At 55.3% G+C, this 26,534-nt stretch overlaps 10 protein-coding genes and 1 non-coding gene across 11 annotated transcripts; 8 read left to right on the top strand and 3 right to left on the bottom strand.

Moving 5' to 3' along the window:
* Positions 1-370: 370 nt before the first annotated feature.
* CHGG_02069 (uncharacterized protein) lies at positions 371-2,052 on the top strand (the record flags this gene model as incomplete). Its single annotated transcript, XM_001221289.1, has 2 exons — positions 371-421; positions 562-2,052. 2 exons carry the CDS (start codon positions 371-373, stop codon positions 2,050-2,052), a joined length of 1,542 nt encoding a protein of 513 aa, XP_001221290.1.
* An 874-nt stretch (positions 2,053-2,926) lies between these two features.
* On the top strand, positions 2,927-4,494 carry CHGG_02068 (uncharacterized protein; the record flags this gene model as incomplete). Its single annotated transcript, XM_001221288.1, has 4 exons — positions 2,927-2,935; positions 3,104-3,368; positions 3,471-4,294; positions 4,345-4,494. The coding sequence occupies 4 exons, from the start codon at positions 2,927-2,929 to the stop codon at positions 4,492-4,494; spliced, it is 1,248 nt and encodes a 415-aa protein (XP_001221289.1).
* Positions 4,495-6,341: 1,847 nt separating this feature from the next.
* Positions 6,342-7,242, bottom strand: CHGG_02067 (uncharacterized protein; the record flags this gene model as incomplete). Its single annotated transcript, XM_001221287.1, has 2 exons — positions 6,342-6,512; positions 6,697-7,242. 2 exons carry the CDS (start codon positions 7,240-7,242, stop codon positions 6,342-6,344), a joined length of 717 nt encoding a protein of 238 aa, XP_001221288.1.
* A 2,353-nt stretch (positions 7,243-9,595) lies between these two features.
* On the top strand, positions 9,596-10,699 carry CHGG_02066 (uncharacterized protein; the record flags this gene model as incomplete). The annotated part of the gene is made up of 2 exons (XM_001221286.1): positions 9,596-9,902; positions 10,215-10,699. 2 exons carry the CDS (start codon positions 9,596-9,598, stop codon positions 10,697-10,699), a joined length of 792 nt encoding a protein of 263 aa, XP_001221287.1.
* Positions 10,700-11,182: 483 nt separating this feature from the next.
* On the top strand, positions 11,183-11,758 carry CHGG_02065 (uncharacterized protein; the record flags this gene model as incomplete). Its single annotated transcript, XM_001221285.1, has 3 exons — positions 11,183-11,242; positions 11,303-11,452; positions 11,516-11,758. 3 exons carry the CDS (start codon positions 11,183-11,185, stop codon positions 11,756-11,758), a joined length of 453 nt encoding a protein of 150 aa, XP_001221286.1.
* Positions 11,759-12,433: 675 nt separating this feature from the next.
* CHGG_02064 (uncharacterized protein) lies at positions 12,434-14,446 on the top strand (the record flags this gene model as incomplete). The annotated part of the gene is made up of 6 exons (XM_001221284.1): positions 12,434-12,702; positions 12,770-12,848; positions 12,913-13,183; positions 13,243-13,746; positions 13,808-13,968; positions 14,054-14,446. 6 exons carry the CDS (start codon positions 12,434-12,436, stop codon positions 14,444-14,446), a joined length of 1,677 nt encoding a protein of 558 aa, XP_001221285.1.
* Positions 14,447-15,292: 846 nt separating this feature from the next.
* Positions 15,293-16,150, top strand: CHGG_02063 (uncharacterized protein; the record flags this gene model as incomplete). Its single annotated transcript, XM_001221283.1, has 2 exons — positions 15,293-15,602; positions 15,678-16,150. The coding sequence occupies 2 exons, from the start codon at positions 15,293-15,295 to the stop codon at positions 16,148-16,150; spliced, it is 783 nt and encodes a 260-aa protein (XP_001221284.1).
* Positions 16,151-16,588: 438 nt separating this feature from the next.
* CHGG_02062 (uncharacterized protein) lies at positions 16,589-19,502 on the bottom strand (the record flags this gene model as incomplete). The annotated part of the gene is made up of 4 exons (XM_001221282.1): positions 16,589-17,943; positions 18,018-19,201; positions 19,270-19,345; positions 19,445-19,502. 4 exons carry the CDS (start codon positions 19,500-19,502, stop codon positions 16,589-16,591), a joined length of 2,673 nt encoding a protein of 890 aa, XP_001221283.1.
* Positions 19,503-20,099: 597 nt separating this feature from the next.
* Positions 20,100-24,374, top strand: CHGG_02061 (uncharacterized protein; the record flags this gene model as incomplete). The annotated part of the gene is made up of 5 exons (XM_001221281.1): positions 20,100-20,374; positions 20,450-20,623; positions 21,365-21,491; positions 21,723-22,952; positions 23,052-24,374. 5 exons carry the CDS (start codon positions 20,100-20,102, stop codon positions 24,372-24,374), a joined length of 3,129 nt encoding a protein of 1,042 aa, XP_001221282.1.
* Positions 24,375-25,075: 701 nt separating this feature from the next.
* Positions 25,076-25,400, top strand: CHGG_02060 (uncharacterized protein; the record flags this gene model as incomplete). Its single annotated transcript, XM_001221280.1, has 2 exons — positions 25,076-25,305; positions 25,388-25,400. 2 exons carry the CDS (start codon positions 25,076-25,078, stop codon positions 25,398-25,400), a joined length of 243 nt encoding a protein of 80 aa, XP_001221281.1.
* On the bottom strand, positions 25,089-25,160 carry CHGG_11143. The gene has a single exon. It is a non-coding gene; the product is annotated as a tRNA-Thr (tRNA).
* Positions 25,401-26,534: the final 1,134 nt, after the last annotated feature.

Below are 26,534 nucleotides of genomic sequence, written 5' to 3'. Positions count from 1 at the left end.
TGGGAGGGGTATCCTTTTCGGGGGAGCTGAGAATCCCCAACGACAGCCTCCCACACCCACTCCGCAATTCCGCCCACCCCCCTCTCACTCCCATCTTCGGGTCCGACCTATCCAAACCATTCCGCTCATTCCCACTAATGCACCTCATCCCACCTCTGCCGGCCCCGGAAATCCCACATTGGTCCGACCCCGATCGACGCCGCGGGCAACAGCGGTGGCATACGGCGACATGGAGGCCGTGTTGTGCCAATCTGGCAAGGCCTAGTGTTAATGAAGTTGAGATGAGTACTTCAGAGTCAAGCCCCCCCGACTGTGTCTTCGGACGAACACGCCGGATGCAGAAGAGACGAACACCTTCAACTCGCTTGTCATGGCTCTGCTTACAACCGTGTTTCCCGTCCTTGTGGCGGTAGCAATCGTGGTTAGGCTTTTACTCTCCGGCAGGAGGCCTAAAAGCCTACCCCCTGGCCCGCCAACACTGCCCATTATCGGGAACCTTCATCAAGTATGCCTGGTCCGGGAGTTGAGTTGTTGTTCAAACCGGGTACTGATAATGTGTAGATGCCCACACGCGATGCGCACCTTCAGTTCGAGAAATGGGCGCGCGAGTACGGTCCCGTCTACAGCCTGATCCTCGGCACTAAAACACTCATCGTCCTCTCGAGCGACAAGGCCGTCAAAGACCTGCTAGACAAGAAGAGCAATATGTACTCCCACCGACAAGAGATGTACATCGGGCAGACGCTGTGCAGCGGGGACCTCCGCGTCCTCATGATGGGATACGATGCGAGGTGGCGCATGTGCCGGAAGCTAGTTCACACGCTACTCAACATCTCGGCTGCCAAGTCCTACGTTCCTTACCAATTACTCGAGAACAAGCAGATGCTGTACGAGATGATCACCCAACCCGAGCGTTGCATGTACAACATCCGCAGGTATACCAACTCGTTGACGACCACCATGGTCTTTGGCTGGCGGTCGTCAGCGTACGAGGACGAGAAGATGATGCAGCTCTTTGAAGGCTTCTCCGAGTTTGCCGAGCTCAACCAAACCGGGTTGGCCGCCCTCGTCGACTTCTTCCCCTGGCTCCGCTACCTCCCCGACTTCCTGCTGCCTGTTCGCGCCAAGGCGAAGGAGCTGCACAGGAAGGAGAAGGCCTTGTATCTCGGACACTGGCTCAAGGCCAAAGAGGAGACCAAGGCGGGCACCATCATGCGCTGCTTCAGCGAGGACCTCGTCGGCGCCCAAAAGACAGAAGGCTTCTCGGACGACCAAGCCTCCTACATCACCGGCACGCTCCTCGAAGCAGGGTCCGACACCACCTCCAGCACGCTCTATGCCTTCGTTCAAGCCATGGTCCTCTACCCGGAAGTCCAGCAAAAAGCCCAAGCCGAAATCGACCGCGTCGTCGGCCCCACGCGCATGCCCACCATGGACGACGAGCCCAACCTCCAATACATCCGCGGCATCGTCAAGGAATCCCTCCGCTGGATGCCCACCACCATCATGGGCGCCGTCCCGCACGCCGCCACCCAAGACGACTGGTACGACGGCCATCTCATTCCCAAGAACGCCGGCGTCGTCAACAACGTCTGGGCCATCAACATGGACCCGGCGCGCCACCCAGACCCGCGCCGCTTCGACCCGGACCGCTACCGCGACGACCGCCAGAGCCTGGCCGACGCAGCCGCCAACCCGGACGCCACGAAGCGCGACCAGTTCACTTTCGGCGCCGGCCGCCGCATCTGCCCGGGCATCCATGTCGCGGAGCGCAGCTTGTTCCTGGGCGTGGCGCGCATGCTGTGGGCGCTAGACATCAGGCCCGCGACGGACCCCGTGACGGGCAAGGTGGTGCTGCCGGACCAGCAGAAGCTCACGCAGGGGTTTGTGTGCCAGCCGGTGGAGTTTCCGGTGGCGATTACGCCGCGGTCGGAGGCCCGGAGGCAGATGGTCGTGGAGGAGTGGTTGGCGGCTGAGAGGGACTGTCTTGATCCGGTTACGAAGCAGTGGAGGGTGTCGCCTTTGGGGGAGGGGCGGGCGAGGAAGGGATAGGGTAGGGGGTATTGGGTTTGGGGGTGTGATTGGGGGTGATTATCAAGTAATGTTTTGTTCTTGTTTACCAATGTCGCTGAGGCTGGGGAGGGGTGGTCGGGACATGAGGATGATACCATTTTTGAGTTGCTACCAGTCATGCAAGACGGCAGTTTGGGGGATGTTGACAATATCGTTGCCCATTGATAGTTGGAATTTGAACAACTTCACGCATAATCCTGTCTCAAGGCCTGCATCTGTAACAAACAAAAGCCGGACCCCAGGTGGTGATGCAACTTCAGGGACGAAAATGAAAGTACCCCAAAACCCCAAAGACCCTCTGTTCTTTCGACCTGGTATATTTCTGTTAGTTACTTGGTTTCAAATTCTAAGTTTCTTCGTAATAACTAACTAATATATTTGCATTCATTATTGTTTTCCTAGGCGTTCATTTTGCTTGATTTTAAAACTCTTCCGTTACTCTTCTTGGACTCGCCAATTTTCATTGTATTTTAAAACTCTTTCAAGAGTTCATTTGTTTTGCTCTGAGAATGCCATCAAAAGGGGTCCCCGAACGGCGTTCAACGTCCCCACAATCCCCCTGCCTTGATCTTACCCATGAGATGAACCCAGATAGCCGAGAATGGAGCCCCGTGGGGTAATGGCCTGGCAGATGGACCCGAGGGACCGGACGGGTGACCATCCTCCCACATCATCCCACATGCTCCTCCTCCGATATCCACACCCTCCCACATCTCCCACATCTCCCACCACCACTCCGCCCTCCGATCGACAATTTGGGGAACCGCATGCCAAACGGAAACTGCCATACTCCAAAGCCGGCTAGAGAAGGGACGAACCCCGTGTCCACTCGGCTACGAGGACGGCATGGAACATGGAGAAGGTGGGCCGCATATTGTTAGCGTCAGGGGTCGATGATAGTGCTGAACCTGCGGTCACCTCCCAGCTTAGATAGTCTAATTGTATCGTCAGAAGACTCCAACGGCCCCAAACCCAAAGTATCTGTGACGTGTATTATGCAGCTGGTGTGAACTCGACTTCACTGTTACAGTTCTTGCAGCGAAGGACAGTCAAACCCACGAGTCAGGCCCTAGAAGTCTCACACCCCATACTGGCAATCGCCATGACACGCACCACAACTGCCCTCGTCGTGCCTGAGCTCAACGGCAAGTTTCAGCTGCGAGAGGTCCAACTCGATGACATGCAGCCGGACGAAGTGCTGGTCGAGATCCACGCCTCGGGACTCTGCCATACTGACCTGTCGTTTGCGACGGGCGTGCTCCCCTGCGAACCCAACGCCGTGCTCGGCCACGAAGGTGCGTACGAGACGATACCTCACCCCAATGCCCTACCTTCCTACCTGCACCCGCGTACCCCACACCAAACGAGTAACTAACCCCCCCATCCGCACACCACAGGCGCCGGCGTGGTCCTCGCCGCCGGATCCGCCGTGCAGCACGTCAGCGCAGGCGACAAGGTCCTCCTCTCCTTCTCGTACTGCGAGGCCTGCGCGGCCTGCACCTCGGGCCACCCGGCCTACTGCCACGGCTTCAACGCGCGCAACTTTGGCGGCCGCCGGCCCGACGGCACGCCCTCGCTTTTTGCATCCGCGTCCGTACCCGCTCCGGGGGAGCAGGCGGGTGCAGGTGAGGGGACTGCCGGCAAGGGTTTGTTCAGCGCTTTCTTTGGGCAGTCGTCCTTTGCGAGGCACACCCTGGCGCATCGGTCGACGGTGGTGAGGGTGCCGCCGGAGACGGACCTGGCGTTGTATGCGCCGCTGGGGTGTGGCATGCAGACGGGTGCCGGGGCGATTCTCAACTCGCTTGGGGTGAGGCCGGGGAGTTCAGTGGCTGTGTTTGGGGTGGGGTCTGTTGGGATGGCGGCAGTGATGGCGGCGGCGAAGATTGCGGGGGCTGGGGTGGTGGTGGCGGTGGATTTGCAGCAGTCGAGGTTGGAGTTGGCTATGAAGCTGGGGGCCACGCATGCGGTGCTGGGGTCGGAGAAGGATGTCGTGGGGAGGATTAGGGAGATTTGTCCGCCGCTTGGGGTGGACTATGCGGTGGATTGTACCGGGGTGCCGGCGGTGATCCGGACGATGATAGATTCTCTGGGGACGAGAGGGCGGGGGGCGACAGTTGGGGCCCCCGGGTTTGGGAAGTGCGTGAGCGTGGACGTGATGGAGCATCTGACGTACGGGAAGGAGTATGTTGGATGTGTAGAGGGAGATAGCTTACCGGAAAAGGTGAGTTGCTTTGGGTTGTTTATGGTTGCTCAACATGCTGACGCTGACAGTTCATCCCCTACCTGATGGACGTACACAGGAAGGGGCAGTTCCCCCTGGAGGAATTTGTCCGCTACTACGATTTTCAAGATCACGAGAAGGCCATTGAAGATACCCATTCCGGGGAGGTCATTAAGGCTGTTCTCAGATGGAAATCATAGACTCAAGAAAAGTTAATAGAAACAACGGCCCTCCAAAGTTCATAACCCTAAGAACGGGGGAGGGGTACCGTCCGAGCTCGTCAATGGTATTAAGGTGTTGGGTTCCCGAACCGGGGTTACGATGTGAACTAACCAACCTTGCTCGACTCAGTGGCGAAACAGGAACCGCGCTTCAGTGTGAAGGGCAGAAACTAGTTTATGATATTAAGCTTCTATCATACGTTGAAGTACACATGACTTGTAATGTGCGGTAGAAACTACGGTACCTTGTACCTACCTCCCTACGATAATCCGACTAAAATAGGGTGGACTCTAGGAACTGGAATTAGAATATAGGTAAGTTAGTAAAATACAGAAACAGGCGAAAACGAAGAACTAAGGAGAAAACGTCAAGGTAGAAACCGAATGAATCTTCAAAACAAAGAACTTCTTTAGGCACTTGGATGCGTACCTATTTCTACTCATCAGGTGAGAGGTGCAGGGTTGAGGTGAGGCTAAATAGCATATGTAACGACCCTTTCGACCCCTCACTTTGAAGCAATGACATTTACTCCCCGGGGTAGTATCAGAGATAATTATTGGAAGGGTGAGCGCGGGGTGATCGTCCCGTTCGGGGCCACAGACCGGCAAGCCTTCAGTGGATGTGACGCCTGAGTTCCATGTGTAATAATTTTACATTTAAGCGACGGGGTATCGCCAGGATGAGTGATGTTCCCCCTCTGCTGTTGTATGATGTCTGGTCAGTGATACAGCTACCATGAAGATTCATGTCTTGGTTAAGCGCGCCTGTATCTTCACCTTGTCAGTGGTCCCCGGTATATTGGCGGACCAACCGGGTAGCCCTCTTGTTGATGACTTACTTGATCCATTAATACGGGACTCTGTCGGCACTGGACATGCCCCTGTATCTGCGAGAAGCCTCGCTAGGTCTCCAGAGATCAACCACAGCTGCCTCCCCAACCTAGAGGATTCTTTCCAGAGAATCTGGACATTGACTAGGTTCTTGTACCAGGCCACGGAACGTGGCTTTGACAACTACCCCGCCGCCGGCGACTGGAACGGCCGGCTCTCCCCTTACAAACGCACGCTCGAGATCGAGCTGCGTAATGAACGCGGTAACTTCACCACAGCCTGCGCCTTCGACGATCCCATCCTCGACAACGCGACCGACAAGTGGTGGCACTGCACCTTCCCCAGAATCCGACGCTCTCCCGCCCCTCCTCATCGAAACCTACGTCCAGCTCAACCGCACGACAGGCTACCTCGCGGTCAACCAAACCTGGTATTGCAACGACTCGAGCACCGATCCAGAACCTCGGTAACCCAACTCCCTTCTTTTCTTCTTCAATCACTAGCACAACACCAACTGATTCCCTATTTCTAAACCCAGCTACCGTGTGACCGCCAAAGGCAGCCTCCCAGACGGTCCGACCAGACGGCTGGTGTGTGGTAGCAGCACGGCGGTGGCACGGAACGTCATCTGTAACACGAACATTGCGCCGATATGGTGCGATGTGCTGTACGCGGCCGAGTGGTGCTCGCTGGACGGTGACCGTGAGGGGCGTGGGGCGCCGATAGAGTTTTGGGCGCTGGAGGTGGAAGTGGAGAACTTGGAGGAGGGATGAGAAGAAAGGGGAGTGGAATGGGGAGGGGGCGGGAGAGGTGGTTAGGGGTGTTGGGGCAGTTTGTTCATTTTGGTGTTTCTTTTGTTTATTTCTCCTAGCTAGGTAACTGTTCGTTGACGAGTTGGGTAAACTACGGCAGTAAAGCCAAGGGCAAAGGCAAAAGACACAACCACTCATCTCCCAAACCCCATTTTGACGCCTACAGTTGCGCGACGGGCGTCTTTAGTTGTTTGGCCGTACCGAGTCGGGCTCATCCGGGTATGGTACGCCTTCCACTCCAACCTCGCCCACCGTGATGCTCGACGACCCACTGCTCTGGTATCCCTCAGTGGCGAGGATCATGTAGTCGTGCGAACCCAGCTTCAGACCGCTCTTTGTCCAGGCGTCGAAGTGCTAAGTTCCAGCAACGTCAGCTACCTACGTTCTATCTCGCGGGCCTGTGTTTAGGCCTTGGAAACAAGGGTGTGGTCTGGGGGGTACAATGGAGACAGGTGCTGAAAGGGGCTAGAAAAAGTGAAAGCTGCTGCTCACAGTGCCCAGTGCTGATCTCGCCGCCGACACGTTTGCGCTGGCGGACAGACCAGAACTGCATAAATGTCGCCCTCCCCACAATCGAAGGCTGGTTGACGCGCTGGGTCTGGTAGATGTCGTAGGTGCCGCCGTCGCTCTGAATGGTGCCCCTTCGTTGGGCTCCGCTGCTGGGATTGTACGAGCCATAACTCTCGACGATGTAGTACTCGATCAGTGGATCCTTGGTCCAACCGTAGAGGGCAAGGTACGAGTTGACGTTCGCTGCGTTCCACGTGCCGTTGTAATGCACCGTCTTGGGTCCACCGGGGTTCCAGCCCTTGCCCCCAACCCAGTTGCCGACGTTGTTCCACTGGCTGTTGTAGCTCCCGTTGGCGAGGTTGTTGTAGGTGACGCTACCGCGACCGTCAGACCAGAAGGAGTAGAAGTAGCCGCTATGGAAGCCGTTGCCTTCGGGCGACCCTGCTGCTATTCCCTGGCTGCCTTGGCCCGCAGTGTTGATCCTGCTACCCAGGTTGAACGACTTTCCGAAGAGCTGTTCGTCCAGGGGCACGGCAGCCGCAAGGACCGCGCTGAGTACGAGGGACTTAAGCATGGTGATAGTGAATGTCTGCCTGAAAAATGGCTGTGGAAGTTAGACGTAACGGAAGTAGTGGGTTGCGGGAGCCGTTGCTCCTCTCTTATTATTTCCCCTTTTCCTGCTTGGTTTTATGGGCTTCATGAATGCCAATGATCCCTTCATCCGCGTGCGACCCACGATGTATGCTGTGAACTAGCGCTCCAGTGGCAGGTGCATTATCGAGTCACCTATAGCCTCCCAAGAAAGTAATTTCTATCCGCATCCAATCGTGGGACCTGATTCTTCCCTGGGCCATAATTTGCCATCCCGACTCCTAGAGTGATCATGTCGAGCGGTCAGAGCGCGCGGTCTCGGGAGTTGAACAATGGGCGACCTTCACTATTTTACCAGCGGCTAAAATGTCCGATTGGGCTGGCTTCAGTTACTATTCTCGGCCCAAAGGCCCAGATCATGGATGAGAAGCCTCCGGATAAAGTACCTACCTAGATGTAGCGTGGGAGTTGGAGAAGTCTGGGGAAAGCCGAAAAGTCGGGATTTGATGTTCAGTCGGCTGTTGTCCTCCCTTAACGCCTTGCCCTGTTTGGTGTAACTCTAGATCCTGTGACAGCTCGCCGAAGGCAAAAGTTATAACGCGTTGCGTGTACCGTAAAACGGCAGATGTAATCCAAGAGCAAGGGGCGGAGTGCCAATGTGCAATGGTTAGGTAAATACCTATGTTATGTAAAGTCAAGAGCAAAGCAGCTCACAGGTGAATCGGATCCATGATATGGGGGACCTAGGTCTTGGATATTTTGCGGGAGACAGAGAAGAGTAAAGTTTAACAATAGTGTTCTCTTCCAAGGGATAGATGATGAGGCCCACGTACAGGATCAAGTAGCGGATTAGGGGGTATCCATCTAGAAAATGTTTATTAGAAGGAAAAGACATCGGCTAGTGGCGTCTAGCCGACAAACAGTTTTTGATGGAATACTCTAGGTGGTAATATGGTCGTAGGTACCTTGTCCTGTAATAATTTGGACGCAAAACGCATGATTACCTACATGCCCAGGACGAAAAGAAGAGGAGAAAAGATGGTCAAGGGGGCGGCAAGAACAAGGGGCTCTTTTCAACTGGAACTATCTAAGCAACTGTCTAAGCTGACAAGAATGAGTGTAAAGGCTCCTGGAGAAAAGTCTTATTGCAGACATTAACCAACTTATCCAGAATCCTTTTGTTGTTGTGGCAGGGGTTTGCGCTGGAGGTTGGGGCTGCTGACGAATACAGCCGTCGGATTTCCGAATCCCGTCGCTGAACATCGTTCCGGAGTAATTCACAACAGGGCTGCGAAGTCATCGCGCCTAATCTCTCCACGTTGCTGTCGTTTGCCGGATTTCGATCCCTTTTCCGCTCAAGATCACTTCTTTCAAATCCCTTCCTTGGGGCCCGACCACACCAGGTTCTTAGCCACTATGGAGAAGCGGGTGGTGAGCCGCTCGGCTCCTTACGGGCACGCGTGTATGAGCTGCTTTAAAGGCAAGTGTCGATGTATCCCACGCCAAGAAGGGGATGGATGTGAGAGGTAGGCAAGCTCTACGAAGGCTACTTAGGCCACAACGTTCAGACTCTGGGACAATGAGCAGTGAATGGTTAAAAATCAAACGCGGCCTTTCTGTACAGATGCCACCGCCTCAAGAAACATTGCGCTCCTTCCAACCAAGTTCGCCGCCGCACGCTCCATCACGGCCCGGAATTAGACGGTCAAACTACGAGCCGAAGCAGCAGCAAGGGTAACACGACAACCAAACCACAGCTCCGGGTTCAGGTTTCTCTCGGTTTAGAAGACCCCGAAAGTTTCGAAAACGCGCTGCATCCTTTCTTTGCCGTGAGATGCCCGGGCACTTCTGACTCAACGACGCCGGAACCTTTGAGATCGTTATCAGAAACGTGCCTTGACACGTTTCGCTCGCAGATGCTTCCCCATTTCCCCTTCGTCCACCTTCCGGATTATATGACCACTCAGCAACTGCATCTGCGCCACCCGTTCCTATCCCAGGCCATTAGTTGCGTGGCATCACCTACAACCCGCGAGAAACATGGTCGTGCGGCTGAGTTGAAACAGGTTCTTTACGGTATGGCCTTTTATCCGCTGCACCGGGACGGCCTGGTATCGCGGTCTGTCGGGAGGACGTTGGACTTGGTGCTCGGTCTCTTAACCTATATTGCCTGGGGTTGGGACTATTCCCTCAACAGTCGTTTGGTTATGCTAGCTATGTCCCTCGTCGGTGAGATGGATCTGTATATGGCCCATTGTCCCTCGGACGCACACCTGCTTGGGTTACTGAGCTTTGATGTCAACTTGGCCAACGTCGGACACAGCCGCGGACACACGATGGAGGACCACGGCTTAGATTATCACCGTGCCCTCTTGGCTTGTTTTCTGCTCAGCGCCGCGGTCTCAGCTTATTCTGGCCAAATAGACCCGATGCGCTGGACACCGCCGCTGGAGAGCGCACTTGTCGCCATCAGTGATACCTATTCTCAGGGCGACCACGTTTTGGCTGTGCAGGTTCGCCTGCAGCTGCTCAAAGGTCGCGCCGTACAGATACGCGACCAGGGCCACAAACCAGACCATAACGTTGCGGAGGTACTCCTGGTGAAGCTAGAGGAGCTTCGCCCAGCAGTTGAGCAACACCAGGGTAGGTCCTAAATCTTCCAACACCTCCCGCGATACGCTTCGAGTCAACTAACAACCCACCCACCCAAAAAACAGGTTCCCCCCTCCCATCCCACTTCCACCACGCCAAACTCGCCATCCACGAAGCCCTCGACGCCACCGCTCCCCTCCCAGCAGCAATAACAGCTTGTCCTCCCCCAAGCGCCCACCCTACCACCACCACCACAGTCCCCCCACCAAACCTAACCCACCTCTGGAACGCCCTCCTCGCAATCCAATCCACCACCGCCGCCCTCCTCTCCCTCCCCACCACTCCCATCCCCACCACCTCCAGTCCCACCCCTTCTACCAAACCTCCCCCCCTTCCGCGGCATTGCCTTCCCCCAATGGGCGCAGCTAACCCGCTGCCTTGTCGCCGCTGCACCGCTTTCGAGGCGCCCGACGCGCGCTGGCCCGATGGCGCCGCAAGGGAGGTTTTGGATTTGGTGGTGTTGTTTGGACGAGGTTGTGGGGAGGTTGGAGGGGATGGCGAGGGAGGCGGGGGAGGTTGTTTCTGGTGGGGTGGGTGCATGTGGTGTTGCTGATGAGGAGATGTTTATGAAGTTGGTTTTGGGGCTGAGGGGGTTTAGGGAGAGGGTTGTGGGGGAGAGGGCGGGACGGGGTAGGGCTGGGGGTGCTGCGGCTGGGCGGGATGGTGGTGAGGGTGTTGCTGTTGGTGATGTGGAGGAGGAGAGGATGGTGTTGGCGCCGCAGAAGGGGTATTTTAGGAATCCGAGGTTTTGGCTGGATCAGATTTGGGGATCGGGGTTGACTCCTTGAGTGCCAGGGTTTGGTCTCCCTTTTTGGGAGGGAGGAAAACTGTAAGGTGGAACTTCGTTGGTCTCTTAAACTGTAGAATAAAGTTGAACCGAAAGCGGGCCAGAATACTTCCATTACCATATTGGAAGCGGGCAGCCTTTTCGGGATGAATCCAACTTCCACGCCCGGGCTCATTTGCCCTTGACTTCCGCCCTTTGGCACGGAAAGCGAGTCCAGGACGGCTCAAAATCTAACCGCCCTTGTGCCAGTGCTTCTCAACCCCCTGTCCCAAAGCACCCGGCTCCCGGTTCGATTCCGTTCTCGGAAACGGAATTCAGCGTCGGGGCTCCGAACGGTGTTAAACACGGCCGCCGGACACATATTTCTGCATGTCTGTAAGCATCGAGGACGCCAACAAAGGAGCATGTTATACATATTTGCGAAATTCCCGCTCTGTACCTCTCATCTTCCTCAGCCTACCTAAGGAACGTCCACTGAGCCAAAATGGTGCACATTTCCGCTCAGATCGAGATAAACCGGTCTCCAGAGGAGGTCCGGAAGGTGGTAAGTTTGTCTTGAACTCTGCAACCCTTTACTACTACTTTTGCCTCTAATGACGGATAGTTGCTGGACTTTGGCCACTGGCCGGAATGGCTCACCACCGGTCTCTCAATGACCGTCGTCTCTCCAAACCACAAGCTTGGGCCGGAGCTTCAACAGGGAGACAGACTGCGCAGTGACTTCAAAGGCACCGTAGTCAAACCCAAAGTCTTGGTATGCAAGCTTCATGTGCCTTGTGTCACCCCTTAGTTCCAAATACTAACCCATACCCAACAGGAAAACACTCCGACCAAGTTCGAGTGGCGCGGCAGATTCGGTATCATTCTTCTTGTTGGTCACCGCCGTTTCTTCTTGAAGAAGAGCGAGACAACACCCGGTGGCACGACTTTGATGCAAAACGAGGATATCAAGGGCCTGTTAGCATTCTTGTTTAAGAAGAACGAAGGCCATGGCAAGGATGCGAGGGAAGCCATGACCAAGTTCAATGAGCAGCTTAAGGCGAGGGTTGAGTCGTTGTAGTAATTTGTGGCCGTTGGTTTTGTAGAGTGCGGTCTGCTTGTGGTTGTGGTAATATCATTGAAGGTGCTATCAAATAATAATAGAACCCGAAATTGAAGATATGAACGGCGAACACTTTCGAGTTATGGTAAAACACAGGACTGTGAGTGTGCCCGCTACGACGCGCAACCAGCAATAACGGCATTGGTGCAAGTCCCTACAGAACAGCTTCAAGTTGGAAAGGGGGCAAACAACGGCTCTTACAGCTGTTCGGACGGTTTCTCAATTTGGCATGCAGGTACAGACTTGACTCCCTAGATAGGTACTCGGCCTCAACTCTGGCAGTGGTTGACCCGGCCCGGCGCCAGAGTGGGGCCGAGAGACGGAATTCAATTCCGTTCCCGGCATCGATTAGGCCGAATACAATTCCGCGCCGGGTTCCGGGGCAAATCCTGACGCTTGTCTGGAAGACGCAAATTATTGATCGGAGAGTATTGACAGAGAGGGAACGTATGTGAGTGTCAAGTTTGAAAATCAGAGGAGGTAATTTCAAGTAAATAGATCACGCCGGCCCCAATACCATCTTGCGTTGCCCTACTTCCTCCGGGACACTGATTCTGCCTCTGATTGTAGACGCTCAGAGTGCTGCTAGACATACAACCAAGGCTCCAACATTGAGTCACTCAGCTCAACGCCATGGCTGTGGCATCTACTGACCGACACCCCGACATGCCGCAGAGCTCAGAGGCTTCCGACGGGTCTCTCGGACTCACCAAGGACACGGAGAAAAGCGAGCCAGATTCAACAACAGAAAGCTCTCGTGAATATCCCACAGGCATCACGCGGGCCTTGATTATTGGACCCGTCACCTTGACCTACTTCCTTTTCTTTCTGGATCTAGCCGTTCTGTCCACCGCCACCCCGGCCATCACCTCCGAGTTCAACTCTTTGGTCGATGTCGGGTGGTAAGTCATAATCCTTGAACGCTCTCGCACTCACGGTTTGCTGATTTTTGCCCCTTCCTTTCTTCAGGTACGGTGGTGCCTACCAGCTTGGTAGCTCAGCTTTTCAACCCCTGACGGGCAAGATCTTCCGCTACTTTTCCATCAAAGTCTGTCACGCACACCCCTCACCGAACAAGATACACAGACCCTAACACAACCACCAAACCACAGTGGTCGTTCCTAGCATTCTTTTTCGTCTTCGAAGTGGGGTCCCTCTTGTGCGGCGCCGCCCAAAACTCACCAATGTTTATCATCGGCAGGGTCATTGCCGGTGTGGGATCATCGGGCATATCGAACGGCGCTCTTACCATCATCTCGGCTGTCCTGCCACCGCGGGAGCAAGCCAGATTTCTGGGCGTCAACATGGGCCTTGGACAGCTAGGCCTGGCGCTGGGCCCGATTATCGGTGGTTTGTTTACTGAGTATGTCTCTTGGCGTTGGTGTAAGTGGTAGTCCTTGCGGCTATTAATTCGGTTGCTGGGCTGACAAGTTGCTCCTCAGGTTTTTACATTAACCTCCCCGTCGGCGGCGTTGTTGCCGTCCTGCTCCTCCTTTTCCGTATTCCCGAACACGAAGCCAAACCGCCCGCTCGGGAAGTGCTCGGTACCGCTATCAAGTCGCTCGATCTCCCGGGCTTCATGCTCATCAGCCCTTCTGCCGTGATGTTTTTGCTCGGCTTGCAGTACGGCGGCAACCAGTTTTCGTGGAACAGCTCTGTGGTTATTGGTCTTTTGGTCGGTGCCGCAGCCATGTTTGTGTTGTTCCTTTTCTGGGAGCGCCGCCAGGGGGACGACGCCATGGTACCGTTTGCCATGATGACCCATCGCATCATTTGGTCCGCGGCGGGGAACATGTTCTTTCTTATGGCCAGCATCCTTGTCGCCGATTTCTACCTCGCAATTTACTTCCAGGCTGTGCACGACGACTCACCCTTGATGAGCGGCGTCCACATGCTTCCCACCACGTTGGGAATTGTCTTGTTCACGATGATATCGGGCACGATGAGTAGGTTCCCTGGGCCCATCCTCTACGGTTGTTACCCACTAACCTGTGCGTCATTACACAGTCGAAATGTTGGGTTATTACCTTCCCTGGGTGGTCAGCGGTGGCGCATTATCGGCCATCGGTTACGGACTGCTATCTCTCCTAAGCCCTACCACTACAGTCGCAAACTGGATCGGATACCAAGTCCTGTACGGAGTTGGTGGAGGCTGTATGGCCGCAGGAGTAAGCGCCCCCTTTGCACAACCAGAATCACCCGTCTCAGCACCTCACCCACCGATCATACTAACAACCACCCTCAACCCGCCAGGCCTACATCGCGATTCAAAACCTCGTCCCCACCCCCCAAATCCCCACCGCCATGTCCATCATCATCTTCAGCCAAAACATGGGCGGCGCCGTCTCGCTCGTCGCCGCCAACGCCATCTTCAGCAACACCCTACGGTCGCAGCTCCAGGAACGGCTCCCGGTGACCGGCATCGCTCCTGACATGATCATCAACTCGGGCGTGCGCTCCGTGCGTGCGCTCGTCCCGCGCGGCGCGCCGCTGGCTGCCGTGCTGCAGGCCTACAGCAACAGCGCCGATACGGTCATGTACCTTGGCGTTGCGGTGAGCGTGGCGGCATTTGCGTTTGCGTGGGGCTTGGGCTGGAAGGATATTCGTGTGGTTAGGAAGCTGAATGCTATCAAGGCTGACTCTTGAGGGCTAGGGGGATGCGAAGGTAAGGTAATTAGACTCAACCCTTTGTTAAATAGAGGTGGCGCGGGTGGATGATTCGTTTTTTTGAATCGCTAGTTATTTCTTCGATGGGTTAATGCCGGTTTCTTGGTCTTGCGGCTGGTAGTATTTGGTCGCTCTGATACCATCCCACGTCATCCAAATCCTGGGAGGCGTTGTTCTGGCACAGACATACTGCTAGGGTGGTAGGGGTCAGGGATCAAAGATTGTATTCTATTCATTTCTGTTCTTTCTTGCTTCACTATCTTTGCATTAGAACGGATGTATTTGCGTTAACTTATGCCCAATTGCTCCGTAATAGACAAGTTGGCATGGTACTCCAATACACAGCGAAGACGTACATGCATACATGACCACCTCAATCACCCGTATTTCGGCACGGTTCCCGACACGCCGTTGCTGACGGTCGGAATGAAGTACCACCCGTCTGACCGCCAGTGGAGACAACCCCGAAAACCAGGCAATAGGAGATGAGAGACAGATGTTGAGGGCGATTCCATGTTCTTGGCCCCCACGATGTCACTGTCAGACTGTCGATCACGGCAGGGACGCTGCGTAGCAGGGGTCATGTTCTCCTGAGACGCCCTATCGCAGGTGCTGTGCCGCTCACATGCATGTGCTGGACAGCGTAGCCTTGCCATTAAGCGCGCTGCTCGCGACTGGGGTTAGAGTCGGCCCCTTAAATGTTTGTTGGATGTCGCATTCGGGTTTCTTCTTGACGCATTTTCCGACCATTTATTTACCTATGCTTTCCTTAGGTGCTTGGGTATACCGTCAAAAGAGTTGAGCGGTCCAGCCCGGTAACCAGCAATGGATCGCCGTCAACACGGCTTGGAAGCCTACGGGACGGATCCCGAGACAAATCGATTCTCGGGCATCGAAGTCGTCAACAATACTCCCGAAAAGTACTACGTCAGCCCGGAGTACGATCAGAAGTTTCCAGCCAGCGAGAGACCGCCAGGTGCACCTAAAAACAGAATATGCGGTCTCTCAAGGCCCATCTTCTTCTTAACCATTGCGTTATCGGCCCTCGCCATCCTCGTGGTCGGGCTAGGCGCGGGGCTGGGCGTAGCATTAAGCAGGGTGCAGGCCAGCCCGAACAACATGAATACTGCTGATGGTAAGCTTCGACGAAGTCGAAAGTACCTAACGAGCAACATGCCTTTAACGCCAATACTAACCTCCCAATTACCAGGGAGTACCAACGGCGCAAGCCAAGACCCCCTAACTTTGTCATCTGCAGTGCGCACATTGCCGGCATCATCAACCTCAGCCCCAGCCTCCACATCAACACCATCATCAACCGACACTGCCACCACCACCTCCAGCTCCACATCCTCCTCCCGCCCCAAACCATCCAACATCTGCCCCAGCGCCGACAACAGCGTCGTCAAGGGCACGGTGGGCGACGTACGGTACCGCGTGGCGTGCGACTCGGACTTCAGCGGGAGCGGCAAGGAGACGCTGGCCTCCTTCTTCGCGGCGACGTGGGACGACTGCCTGAGGCTCTGCAACACCATGAACTACTTCCAGGAGCGCACCGATGTCGGCTGCACCTGGAACGTGGCCGGCACGGGCCAGCAGACGCCCGGGACCTGCTGGTGCCTCGGCGGCGCCGACAAGGAGCTGGTGCCGAACGTGGGGAACGTGGCTGCCGTGCCCATGTGAGCTTTGAGGGCTTCTTCTTCTTCCTATGATTATTATTATTCTTTCACTTGTTTCAGCCAGGTTATAGATAATGAATTGTCGGGTGGCAGCGATGCTTTGGGATGCGGTGTTAGCGGCTGGTGTCAACACTGATCCGGCGGTCGATATGGAAATTGAAACTTGTGTTTTCGGGGGGAGCATGGGACGACAAACGAGTTTCAGGGTCCAAAACGACCACCTTTTTCTTTTTAAGGGGGGTCTATAATAGGGAAACCAGGTATGCCTTAAAATAACCCTATTGTCGAGGAGGGGAATTCATGGCATGTGGTTGGACGACCTACAGGCTAGTTGCGGGCGAGATTCTATCCTTCGTGGTTGATCTCCCTGTATATCCAAGGCCGTATGTATAATCATGGAACTTAAACTGTACGTACCCAACGGGGGAGCCGGCTCAACTGCTCACCTACTCTCATAATGGAGTGGCTCCAGCGCAATATACCCCCCATGCTGCCGGCCATCATACACACCATTATTCCCCGCCCCCACATCCACATCCTCCATCGCATACCCCTTCGTCTCCGACGCAACATCCGAAACCGTCGTCGCCCCGCCTGGCGTCGTCAACCTATCCTCCTCCCCCATCCCCCCTCCCACCCCAGCCGGCCCAACCCCAACCCCCGCGCCATCACCCGTCCCATCCCCATCCCCATCCGCAAACTTGACCGTCTTCCCCCCACTCACCAGACTCCACTCCTTCGGCGACATCTTGAAATCGCTCTCGCCCGGGTACAGCACGATGGTGAAGATGCGGCCCGCCGACAGCTGCTGCAGCCGCATGCGCACTTTGTTCAGGCTGGCCCACCCGGCCGCCCACACCGCCAGCGCGCCGGCCGTGAGGAGGGCCAGGACCGCGAGCAGCGCGAAGCCCGGGATGCCGTATGCGAAGTGGTACTTGACGCGGTGGACGGCTGGGTGGATGTGGATTATTGGGGCGGGTGCGGGGAGGGGGTTGGTGTCGTCGCGTTTGGCGGGGTTTGTGGTGGGGTTGGTGGTGGTGGTGGTGGTGACGCCCTTGGTGCCGACGACGGCGGAGGCGGCCAGGTCGGTCCACAGGAGGTTGATCATGCGGCTGGTGCCGTCGGGCGTGGCGGTGAGCGTCTGCCAGCGTGTGAAGACGGCCATGTCGGCGCGGCCGACCAGATCGAAGGGCCAGTCGGAGCCGCTGATGCCAGAGGAGGGTGAGCCCGAGTAGATGGTGTTAGCAGCGCGGAAGGGGAAGTCGGCGGCGGGCAGGTTGTCGTACCCAATGCCGTTGTCGACGGCCGAGAAGGTCGGCGTGGTGAGGCTGGCGCCGCCGCTGCCGAGGCCGACGAGGTAGAGGGAGGGTTGTTTGACCGTGGAGATATTGGGGAAGTTGGCGGCTGGGTAGGCGGGGGATATGAGCCCCCAGAGGGGCTGGATGTCGCGGAGCTTGTAGCCGCTGTCTTCGACTGCCCAGAGGGGGTATGCGTCCGGGGAGGGGTATGTCTTGGCTGTGATGTTGGTCACGCGGAAAGAGGTCAGGCCCCGGACGCTTTCAGCGGACTGGCGTACTGGGTTGGTAACGGGGTCGGTGGAGAAGGATACTGTTTTGATGGTTGCGCGGATGGAGGTTGCGCACGAGTACAGCGGCGTGGTCCACTTGCTACCGCGCTCGAAGATGCCTTGCGGGCCGTTGTCTACCCGCCTGGGAGGGCCAGTGACAAGCCCGCAGGCGACAAAGATGTTGGTGACGTTGGCGATGTCCCCTTCACCGGCGTTGGCACAGATGATAGCTGGGGGACGGGGATTGTTAACGATCTTGAACTGGAAGCAATACAGTGACCGGGGAGGGACAAGAGAGACGTACGTATCGCCCCAAACCAGGATGTGCCCTTGGTAACATTGAACGGATTCGGATACTTCATGTTACCACCCGTGCTCGTGCCAAAAAGATAATCACCGTAGGCATTGGAGAATGTGGCCGCCCTGTAATTAGAGGGGCCATTGACCCACAGGGGAAAGGACTTCCCTATGGTCGAATTCAGGTACTGGAATGACTTGACGCCGATGCTGGAGTTCCCGGCGTTTGTGACGTTGAGATATAACATGGTATAAAAGTTGTTGACTATGGCTGCGAGGTGTGCTCTGTTCCAGAGGTCCGGATTCGCCTGCGGATTCCCATCGTAGTACGGATACGTGCGATTGAGATCCTCGCGGGTGAGGTTGGCGAACCCGCCGCGATCGGTCAGGCGGTAGTCAATGGGCCCGTTAGAACCAAAAGAAAAATTGCCCTTAGATTCAGTGTAGTCGAATGTCAGGTTGGTGTCAACGCAAGCGGTGACGGGCTCGATAAACAGGATATCTTCTTGCCAAGTGACATTGCGGTCTGCAGGCTGAGGGACCGTGTGGTTTCGGAAGCCCACACCGCCGGTCTGGGTGTCGACGATGAGGCCCTCGACCAGTTTGACCGAGTCCTCTAGAGCCACGCTATCGACTTGGCGAAACATGTTGACGGCAAACGGAGATCCGCGATTCACAATCTTAGCATCCTCCCCATCCCTCATGGTTAGCTGTCGCCACTCGATATCGAAGAAATTGGACACGGTGGTGCCGATGCCGTGCGTGCCGCTGGAATAAAGTTCGCGAAGTATGGGCGGGATATCCATGCTAAGATCATCAGGATAATCCCAGGATATCGTGCTGTCACCCATGCTGAAGATGAGAGTGCCGTTTGTGAATGGGCATGGCGCAGGATTCAAGCGGAAGGAGCATTGTCGGGAAAAGTTATAACCACTCCGAGGGCTCGTACCGTAGAAATAAGCACTGCTATCGCGGATATACGAGAAGGTGCCGACTTCTTGTTCGCCCACTTCAAGCACGTCGTAAAGACCGATCGGCGTCAACACGCTCGAGATGGCGATCAAGACCGTTGTGAGCGGGATGGCGAGGGACGCGAGGAAGATGGGCGTCCGAACGGCATGGGGCCGCACAGAGTCGGACCGTAGAAGCATCGTCCAATGCGACGACTGAAGGATCTTTGCTGCCACCGTCCTAAGGCCCGCCGGTTAGGGGTTGGGCACGGCGAGAACGAGCGAGGTGGCTTTCCAAGTATCACTTACCATGTTGCCGCGGTTTCCTCATCGCGGAGCACTCCAGCAAGTAAAAAGGAGATGGCGGTGGGAAGCCAGAGTTGTGCTTTGTGATTCAAGTCAGCATGGTATTAATGACAAGCTGGAGATCGATCCGCGGTCTATGATATCAGACGCGACCCGGATTCGTCGAACTAAGGCTTACTTATAAAAATAGCCAGGGCGATTAAGCCGGCCGCATACCCGACTGAGTAGTCCGACATTGTAATTTTGTGCTAACCAACCCGCTGCAGTTCAACACGCCACAAGATCAGGGGAAGAGGTGTGCTTATCCATCGACTCTCGAGAAGCGCGCGAAGCTCAAAAGAGGGAAAGACGGAGGGCAGGGGGCCGAGGGGGTTGAGGAGAATCCGAGAGTTGAGCGCGTGGGAGGGATTTAAACTTCACTTGACAGTGAGGCTCCTGACTCCCGGGTCAGACCGCGACACGAGACATCTCTGGGACCCTGTCGGACCGAAGCAAGCCACTGAAGAAAGCCACCGAACCCCCTCGCCCAATGAGCCGGGAACGACGAAAAGACGCCAAGAACAAGCTGAGCCCTCTTTCCCATGTCGATCCAGGCGGTCATCTCGATCCTATTTGGTGATTTGTTGGTGCAACCACACAACCCCATGTCGGCAGGGATGGCTCCCAGAAAACCGCGCAACTGTTCCCAAGTGGCTTGCAGCCCGAGCCTTTCCTGTTATGCACAAGCTTGGCCCGCAACATGGTTTGGCATGTCTTAAGGCTGTGACTCTGCATCCACCCCTGGACCACCCACCCACCTTGCGAAAGTGGTTCCAACCACCAACTCGGTGAGAATGGCGCTTCGCTTTGCCTCGATCATACTCATCTTGGGCCTGTTTGCGCCCTTTATTGCCGGCCAGACAGCGACTGCTGGAAACACCGCTTCGATTACCAGTCCCTCTGCCCCTGACCGCAGCGCCGAAGGAGTTCAAGTCTGTTTTGGCCGAGGCGGCATTTGTGATACCAAACTCGGCCTCATTGATCAATGCCAAAACGAGCAGGAAGCGCATGGGCTTAACGGATACTGGGAATGCGTTTGCACGTCGGGCTATGCTGCCGTCCAGGAGGCGTAAGTGCACGTGTCCAACCCACATCATGATCCTTCTGTTCAAAGGCCAACTCTAAACCGCTGGCGACGGTCTAGGTGCGATGACTGCCAGATGTTCTACGGCGTCATCACGACCAGATTCACCAACTACACGGTGACGTGCTCAAGTAAGAGCTATACCCTCGCGCCCATCCCCAGCAGCGTGCTTGCCCAACAGTCGTCCCACAATGCCACGCGCGGGACTGGAGCACCGACGAGCCAGCAGCCAACGTACGTGGTGACGATCAACGCAATGCCGACCGAACCGCTGCCAACCGTCGCCACTACCTTTGCTCTCCCGCTGGCAACCGGGACTGCATCGCGTTCGTTAGGACACTCACCACTTCTGGCGGTGTTGCCAGCCTTGGGAATATCACTGGGGCTCTGGTAATGATAGAACGCAAAGGGAAGGAAAAGATTGCGCCTAGCACGGCGAGAGCATGAAGAATCATGGTTGAGGGGGAGGAGGCGACTTGTTAGGGTTGATGTAGAAACTATCAAGGCCCTGATATACACTGATCAGGGCAGATTAGACCATCAGATTTTAATGAAATGGGATGACGGGTGAAACAAACGTCACCAAGGGAAAATGTAAATTCAGATGCTTTTTTGGGCACTGTTCCTTGGGATGTAAATGATGGCTAACATTAACTCGGAAAACTCGTCCAATTGCATTTGAAACCCTCCTTTTTAATGATCTGCCCGCTTAGGGGCTGGTCCGAGGAGAAAATGGTGTGAAAATGGGAGTTCAATTTGCCCCTGAAAGCCCAGACTCCAGTTGTTAATAACATAACTAACTTAGGCAATTGATAGGGGTGCAGTATCACTTTTTGATGGGGGTGCAGTATCACTTTTTTTTGGGGCCGGGGTTAGGGTTATGTATGGGGGGCCAGAAATCCAAAGAAATCCAACTTTGGCAAGATTCTGAACGGACAAGACAGCCACCCAGAGCCAGCCAGAACAGCCAAACAGCGATTTCCACCACAACCACCACAATCGCCAGAACAGCCAAGACAGCCGTGTCGCACCAGAACAAGCGATCAAGTCGGATCAATTGAGTCACCGCGCGCCCCTGCGCGCCGCCGCCCCCCTGCGAACGGTGTGTTCCAGCGCCCTCATCTGCAGCCCCCCCCCACTAATTCAGGGCACAGAATCCTTGAGCCATGGCGCTGCAAGGCCCGTCGCAGCCACGGCCGCCCACCTCCAAGCCGCCGAAGACGACGATTTCGCAGGGTTCTCTGACGACGAGAGGGTTCCCCACCATGAAGAGGATCATCACAACGAGCCGCGCGCGCCCGGCGCCCCCAGCCAACTTGGCAGCGATTCGCAGGACCCCGAGGATTCCGCCGATGACACCCTCGGCATGGACCCCATCCCCGAGGCCAGATATCTCCGCTTTGGTCCGACAGATACCATCCAAGAGCTAAAGACCGAATTCAACGAGTGGGCCAGAACACACGGGTTCGCTGTGATCCGCGCCAACGGCCGCAACAAGCAGGATGGTGTATATACTCGCTACGACCTGCGGTGCGATCGCTACGGCTTGCCGCGACCGTCAAGATCAACCGGCCTCCGCCAGACAGCGACCCGCAAGTGTGGCTGTCAGTTCAGGGCCACAGCTGCCAATTCGGAAGAGGGTTGGATCCTCCATCGCCATTCAGACGAAGCCTCACGGGGTCACAACCACGGCCAATCCATCCACGCCTCTGCTCACCCCCAGCACCGCAGAGTATCCGACGAGGTCCGCAAGACTATCACCGACCTGTCCAAGCACAACGCAATTCGGCCGAGGGAGATACGAGCTGTCGTCAACGACCAAAACCCTACGTCTCTTTTGACCAGGAGAGACGTCTACAACGTGAGGGCTTACGGCCGAAGAGAGGAGCTTGACGGCTATTCCCCAGCTGGGGCTCTCATTGCCACCTTTGATGCCATGAAAAGCCAGTACGATCTCGACTATCGCGTCAAATGGGAGGATGATGAGCAGACACGCTTCCTTGGTCTGGTGTTTGGCTTTGCCGGCAGTATCAAGATGCAAGACTATTTTCCAGACCTGGGGTTTATCGACATGACGTACAACACCAACGTTCAAGGGCTTCCACTCTACCACTTTGCCTGTATTACAGCAACTGGCCAAGCAGTCAACACCATCTTTGGCGTAATTGACAACGAGAAGAAGGACTCCTTTGTCTTCCTTCTCCAGGCAACGAAGGAGCTCCTCGCAGCAGCAGACCCCCCCATCCGCCAACCACTGGTTATTCTAACCGACCACTGCAAGGAGATGAAAGCGGCACTCGACGAAGTCTTCCCCGACGTCCAACAGCAGATCTGCGTGTTCCACATCCTCAAGAACGTACGCCTCAACGCCGCCAAGAAGTTCAAGAGGCCCAACGACTCCGACGACTCCGACGACGAGGAGTACGACAACGAGGTCCTCACCGTTGCAGAGAGAGCCGCCCTCGCAAGCCGCCTCGAGCAAGACAGTACTGGTATATCCGCTCCGCCGCCCAAGAAGATATCCCACGATGCCCAGGGGGTCCACGATATGTTCCAGTTAATGGTGTACGCTGTGGACGAGCCGTCTTTCTTCGGCGCCTAGGAGGCGTTGAAGACTGAGTTCAAGGACCAACCGGCCATCTGTCGCTATCTCAACAAACAGTGGTTTCCGCTCCGTGAGCAGTGGGCCCACTGTTACACCAAGAAGTATCGCAACTTTGGCTACAAAGCTACATCGCCAGTCGAGTCCACGAATCTCACGACCAAAAGCTATCTCCTCAACAGCCGGTCAGACCTCTTCCGGCTCGTCAAGACTCTCCACGAGATGCACATGAACCAGCGAAAAGAGTTCTTCGAAGTCACCAGTTATCAGAACACCAAGACGAAGCTCCAGTATCTCAGCCGGACTTGGCTCGGCCCCCTGACAACTGCAATCTCATACAAAGGCTTAGACCTTATCAACAGCGAATACAAGCACGCGTTGGCGGCGTTGCCGGCAGAAGATGGCCATCGCTCGACGAAGGAGATTACGGCCCTACCCCCCTGCGACGACGACTTTTGCACGGTTGGCTTGCAGTTTGGTATCCCCTGCCGTCACAAGATCTACCAATTGTTGGTACGAAACAGGACAAGAGAAGAGGGGCGGAAAGAGACCCTTCACGTTCGTGACGTCCATCCTCACTGGCATCTTACGCTTCCTCTCCACGTTGGAGATGCCTACCTTCGAATCAAGGACCCCAAGATGGCCATCCCCAAGGGCAGGCCAAAGAACCATCCAGCACCGCCGCTAACAAGAGGTCTTGCTATTCCACCTGCGGCAGAGACCCCACGGCGCCGTTCAACGCCGAAGACCCCCTCGCAGCCGCCCCGGCAAAGGCGAACAAAGCCAGGGCCACCCCAAGGTTCGGCGCCGAGAATGAGCGATGGTATCCGCCGGCGCCTCTCGCAGTGGGAGCTGGAAGGTGATGAGGCAGATGAGGCTCCACGAGAGAGGACTCGACTGGTGATAGCTTCACGGCCAAGAGCGGGTCGACTACTCAGCTCCAACGGCCTTCGGTGGTCTCAAGAGCTACTGGGTCGCTCGCCAGCCGCCGCCGCCCCCCCCGAGCCACGAGATGATACCCCACGAGAGGAGGCCGCCCCGCGAGATGATGCCCCACGAGAGGAGGCCGCCGTCGAAGCGCCTGCGCCGGCTCCGAAGAGACGAGGCAGACCCCCAAAGATCAAGGAGACCGCTGCCGTCGAGGCGCCGGCGCAGCCGAGGAAGCGGGGCCGACCCCCGAAGAACAAGGAGACTGCCGCGCCGGAGCCGAAGCGCCAGCGCGCAACACCAAGCAGGGGCCCTCCTGCCGGCACTATTGGAGTAGGAATAGCCTCACAGGGAGGAGTTAGAACACAGGTGGTAGTTGGCGCAACTGGCAAGACAACGAGGTCTGGCAGGCAGGTCCAGTTGACCAAGAAGGCGGCTGAGGCGGGGAGCGCGTGAGTCTGGGCCAGTCAGCAAGAGGAGGCGTTGAGTCCTTGAGATTGCGCGTGTGCATCCAGTTTTGATGTGTTTTGTTAGATATATAGATGTCTCAATCTTGCCTGTAGGACTGCGCCTGGATTGATTGTCTGTTTTGCTGTGTGGTGTGGCAATCGCTGTTCTGGCTGGCTTGGGGTGGCTGTCTTGTCTGTTCAGAATTTTGGATTTTTTGGATTTCTGGTTCCCCCATACATAACCCTAACCCTATGGCCAAAAAAAAAGTGATACTGCACCCCCATCAAAAAGTGATACTGCACCCCTATCAATTGCCCTAACTTAACTACATGAATTGAATGATGATGTAAATCAGTGAGACGAACGATGCACGACCAGCGGTTTGGGATATCGTTGTTTAACTGAAAAGAATCACAGCATAATTCATAATGCCGGAGTATAACGCTTGAAGGAGTAACTAGTGATTCACTGTTATTAGAATAATTCTTAACCTAGTTACCTATGCCTCTGGGTAATAATGGCAGCAGACCATGGATGTGGGCCGTTCAGGTTCCTCTTATTAACTTATGTTTTTATAGACATGGAATCACTTCACCACCTAGTTAGTAAATCTTGGAATTAATCATCACAGACGAATGAAGATAAGGGCTTTTTGACGTTTAACAAACCTTTCCGAAAAAAGAGAAAAAAGGGCAAAAAGGGCAAAAATGCCAAAACATATGCCCACAACCAGAATCGAACTAGTGACCTTGTCATTACGAGTGACACGCTCTACCCCTGAGCCATGCGGGCCTAAGCTTGCTTGCTTGTTTGCTGAACTCAAGTTCCAAGTGTGCAAATCATATCCCCTGCTTGTCCCGTTTGTGAGGACAGGAGTGACCGTGCCCGCTGCGCGCGGGCACGCCAAAGGAAGCCTGGAGGAACTTGCCGGCTGCAGGTAGGCCCCATAGCGGAGTCAACGATGTAATTGTTAAAGGTGGAAGAAGAAGCCATCTTGACTGCAATGGAATTATAAACAGTATCAGGAGATGATTGTAGTTTAGGTCAGAAAATCGGGATGGAAAGAACGTATCGAGTTCCTTGGATTGGGAAAATGGAGCACCGCGGTGTAAAAAAGGTGGCCTCTATCACCGGTTTGACCTCATCGCCGATGTATGACGGCGCATTCTTGAGTCTCCAGTAAGCTATATCGTCATCTAGGGGCTTCAGTAATCAGATCCCGTAAAGATTAACCTCTGTGGCGTAATCTCACAGAGCTGATAGGTTCCGTGTATTTTGTGCGTCAAAGAAGCAATTTGCTTCGCTACCCTTCGTCACGTAGACGACCATCGAGCCGTAGGCCTTGCTTGTATCCTTCCTGCTGAGCCAGGCAATCTTGGCAATGTTGACGTTGTTCTCCGTAGTCGTGGTTCCAGGAATGGGACGTCATGGCCGAATCAGCGCAGACTGAAGCTGCTGACGAAGAAGCGGGTGCGTCGCTCTAGTAGTATAGTCAACCCATAACAGATGTTGACCCTGCAAACCTCATCTTTCGCCACTTTTTGACAGAAACCCGATTTTTTTGTTCGTGTTCGTGATTGTCAAGGAATGTGCGACGGAGGCATGCAAAAGCAGGAGCGAAGCAGCGAGTCACAGGGGCCCTGATGCCAAGTGCGGGTTAGCGGCTTTTCTCCGGCGATCCGATTGGCCAGGTGTCAAAGCATCAAATGGTTTGTGCACCACCACCGCCAAGACCAACTGCGAGATGCTGATTCAAGGAAGCAGAATGCAGATGACGCCAGACATCGAGATGCCATCGAGAGAAATCGAAAGGAGAAAAAGCCAAAACTCTACAGTGAGAAGTCGACAGTACAGGTTATATAGAAATGACACCGTTTTTTTGAGTTTTTTATGGAGTAAAAACTGGTCCATGCTTAGAGCAGGCCATGGCATTTTGACCTAAGGAACCTGGAGTTCCTCCAGGCACAACCCGCCGTCCATCCTCTGAATGCCCACCAAACTGCTTGGGGTCATAACAACTTTGAAAGAACGACATGATTGATATTTTCAGGCAATGTGATCACCCGGACAAAAGGATGAATTCTAATCCCACGAAGGAAAAAAAAAAAAAAGCCGACCTTGCCGAAACGCCCGTCGTCAAAACCAAACTTTTCCCTCCAACCCACC

Source organism: Chaetomium globosum, genomic scaffold, assembly GCF_000143365.1.
Source record: "Chaetomium globosum CBS 148.51 scaffold_1 genomic scaffold, whole genome shotgun sequence".
NCBI classification, from domain to species: domain Eukaryota; kingdom Fungi; phylum Ascomycota; class Sordariomycetes; order Sordariales; family Chaetomiaceae; genus Chaetomium; species Chaetomium globosum.
Note: the sequence above shows the minus strand (reverse complement) of the source record. Positions and strands in the feature narration are given on the sequence as shown.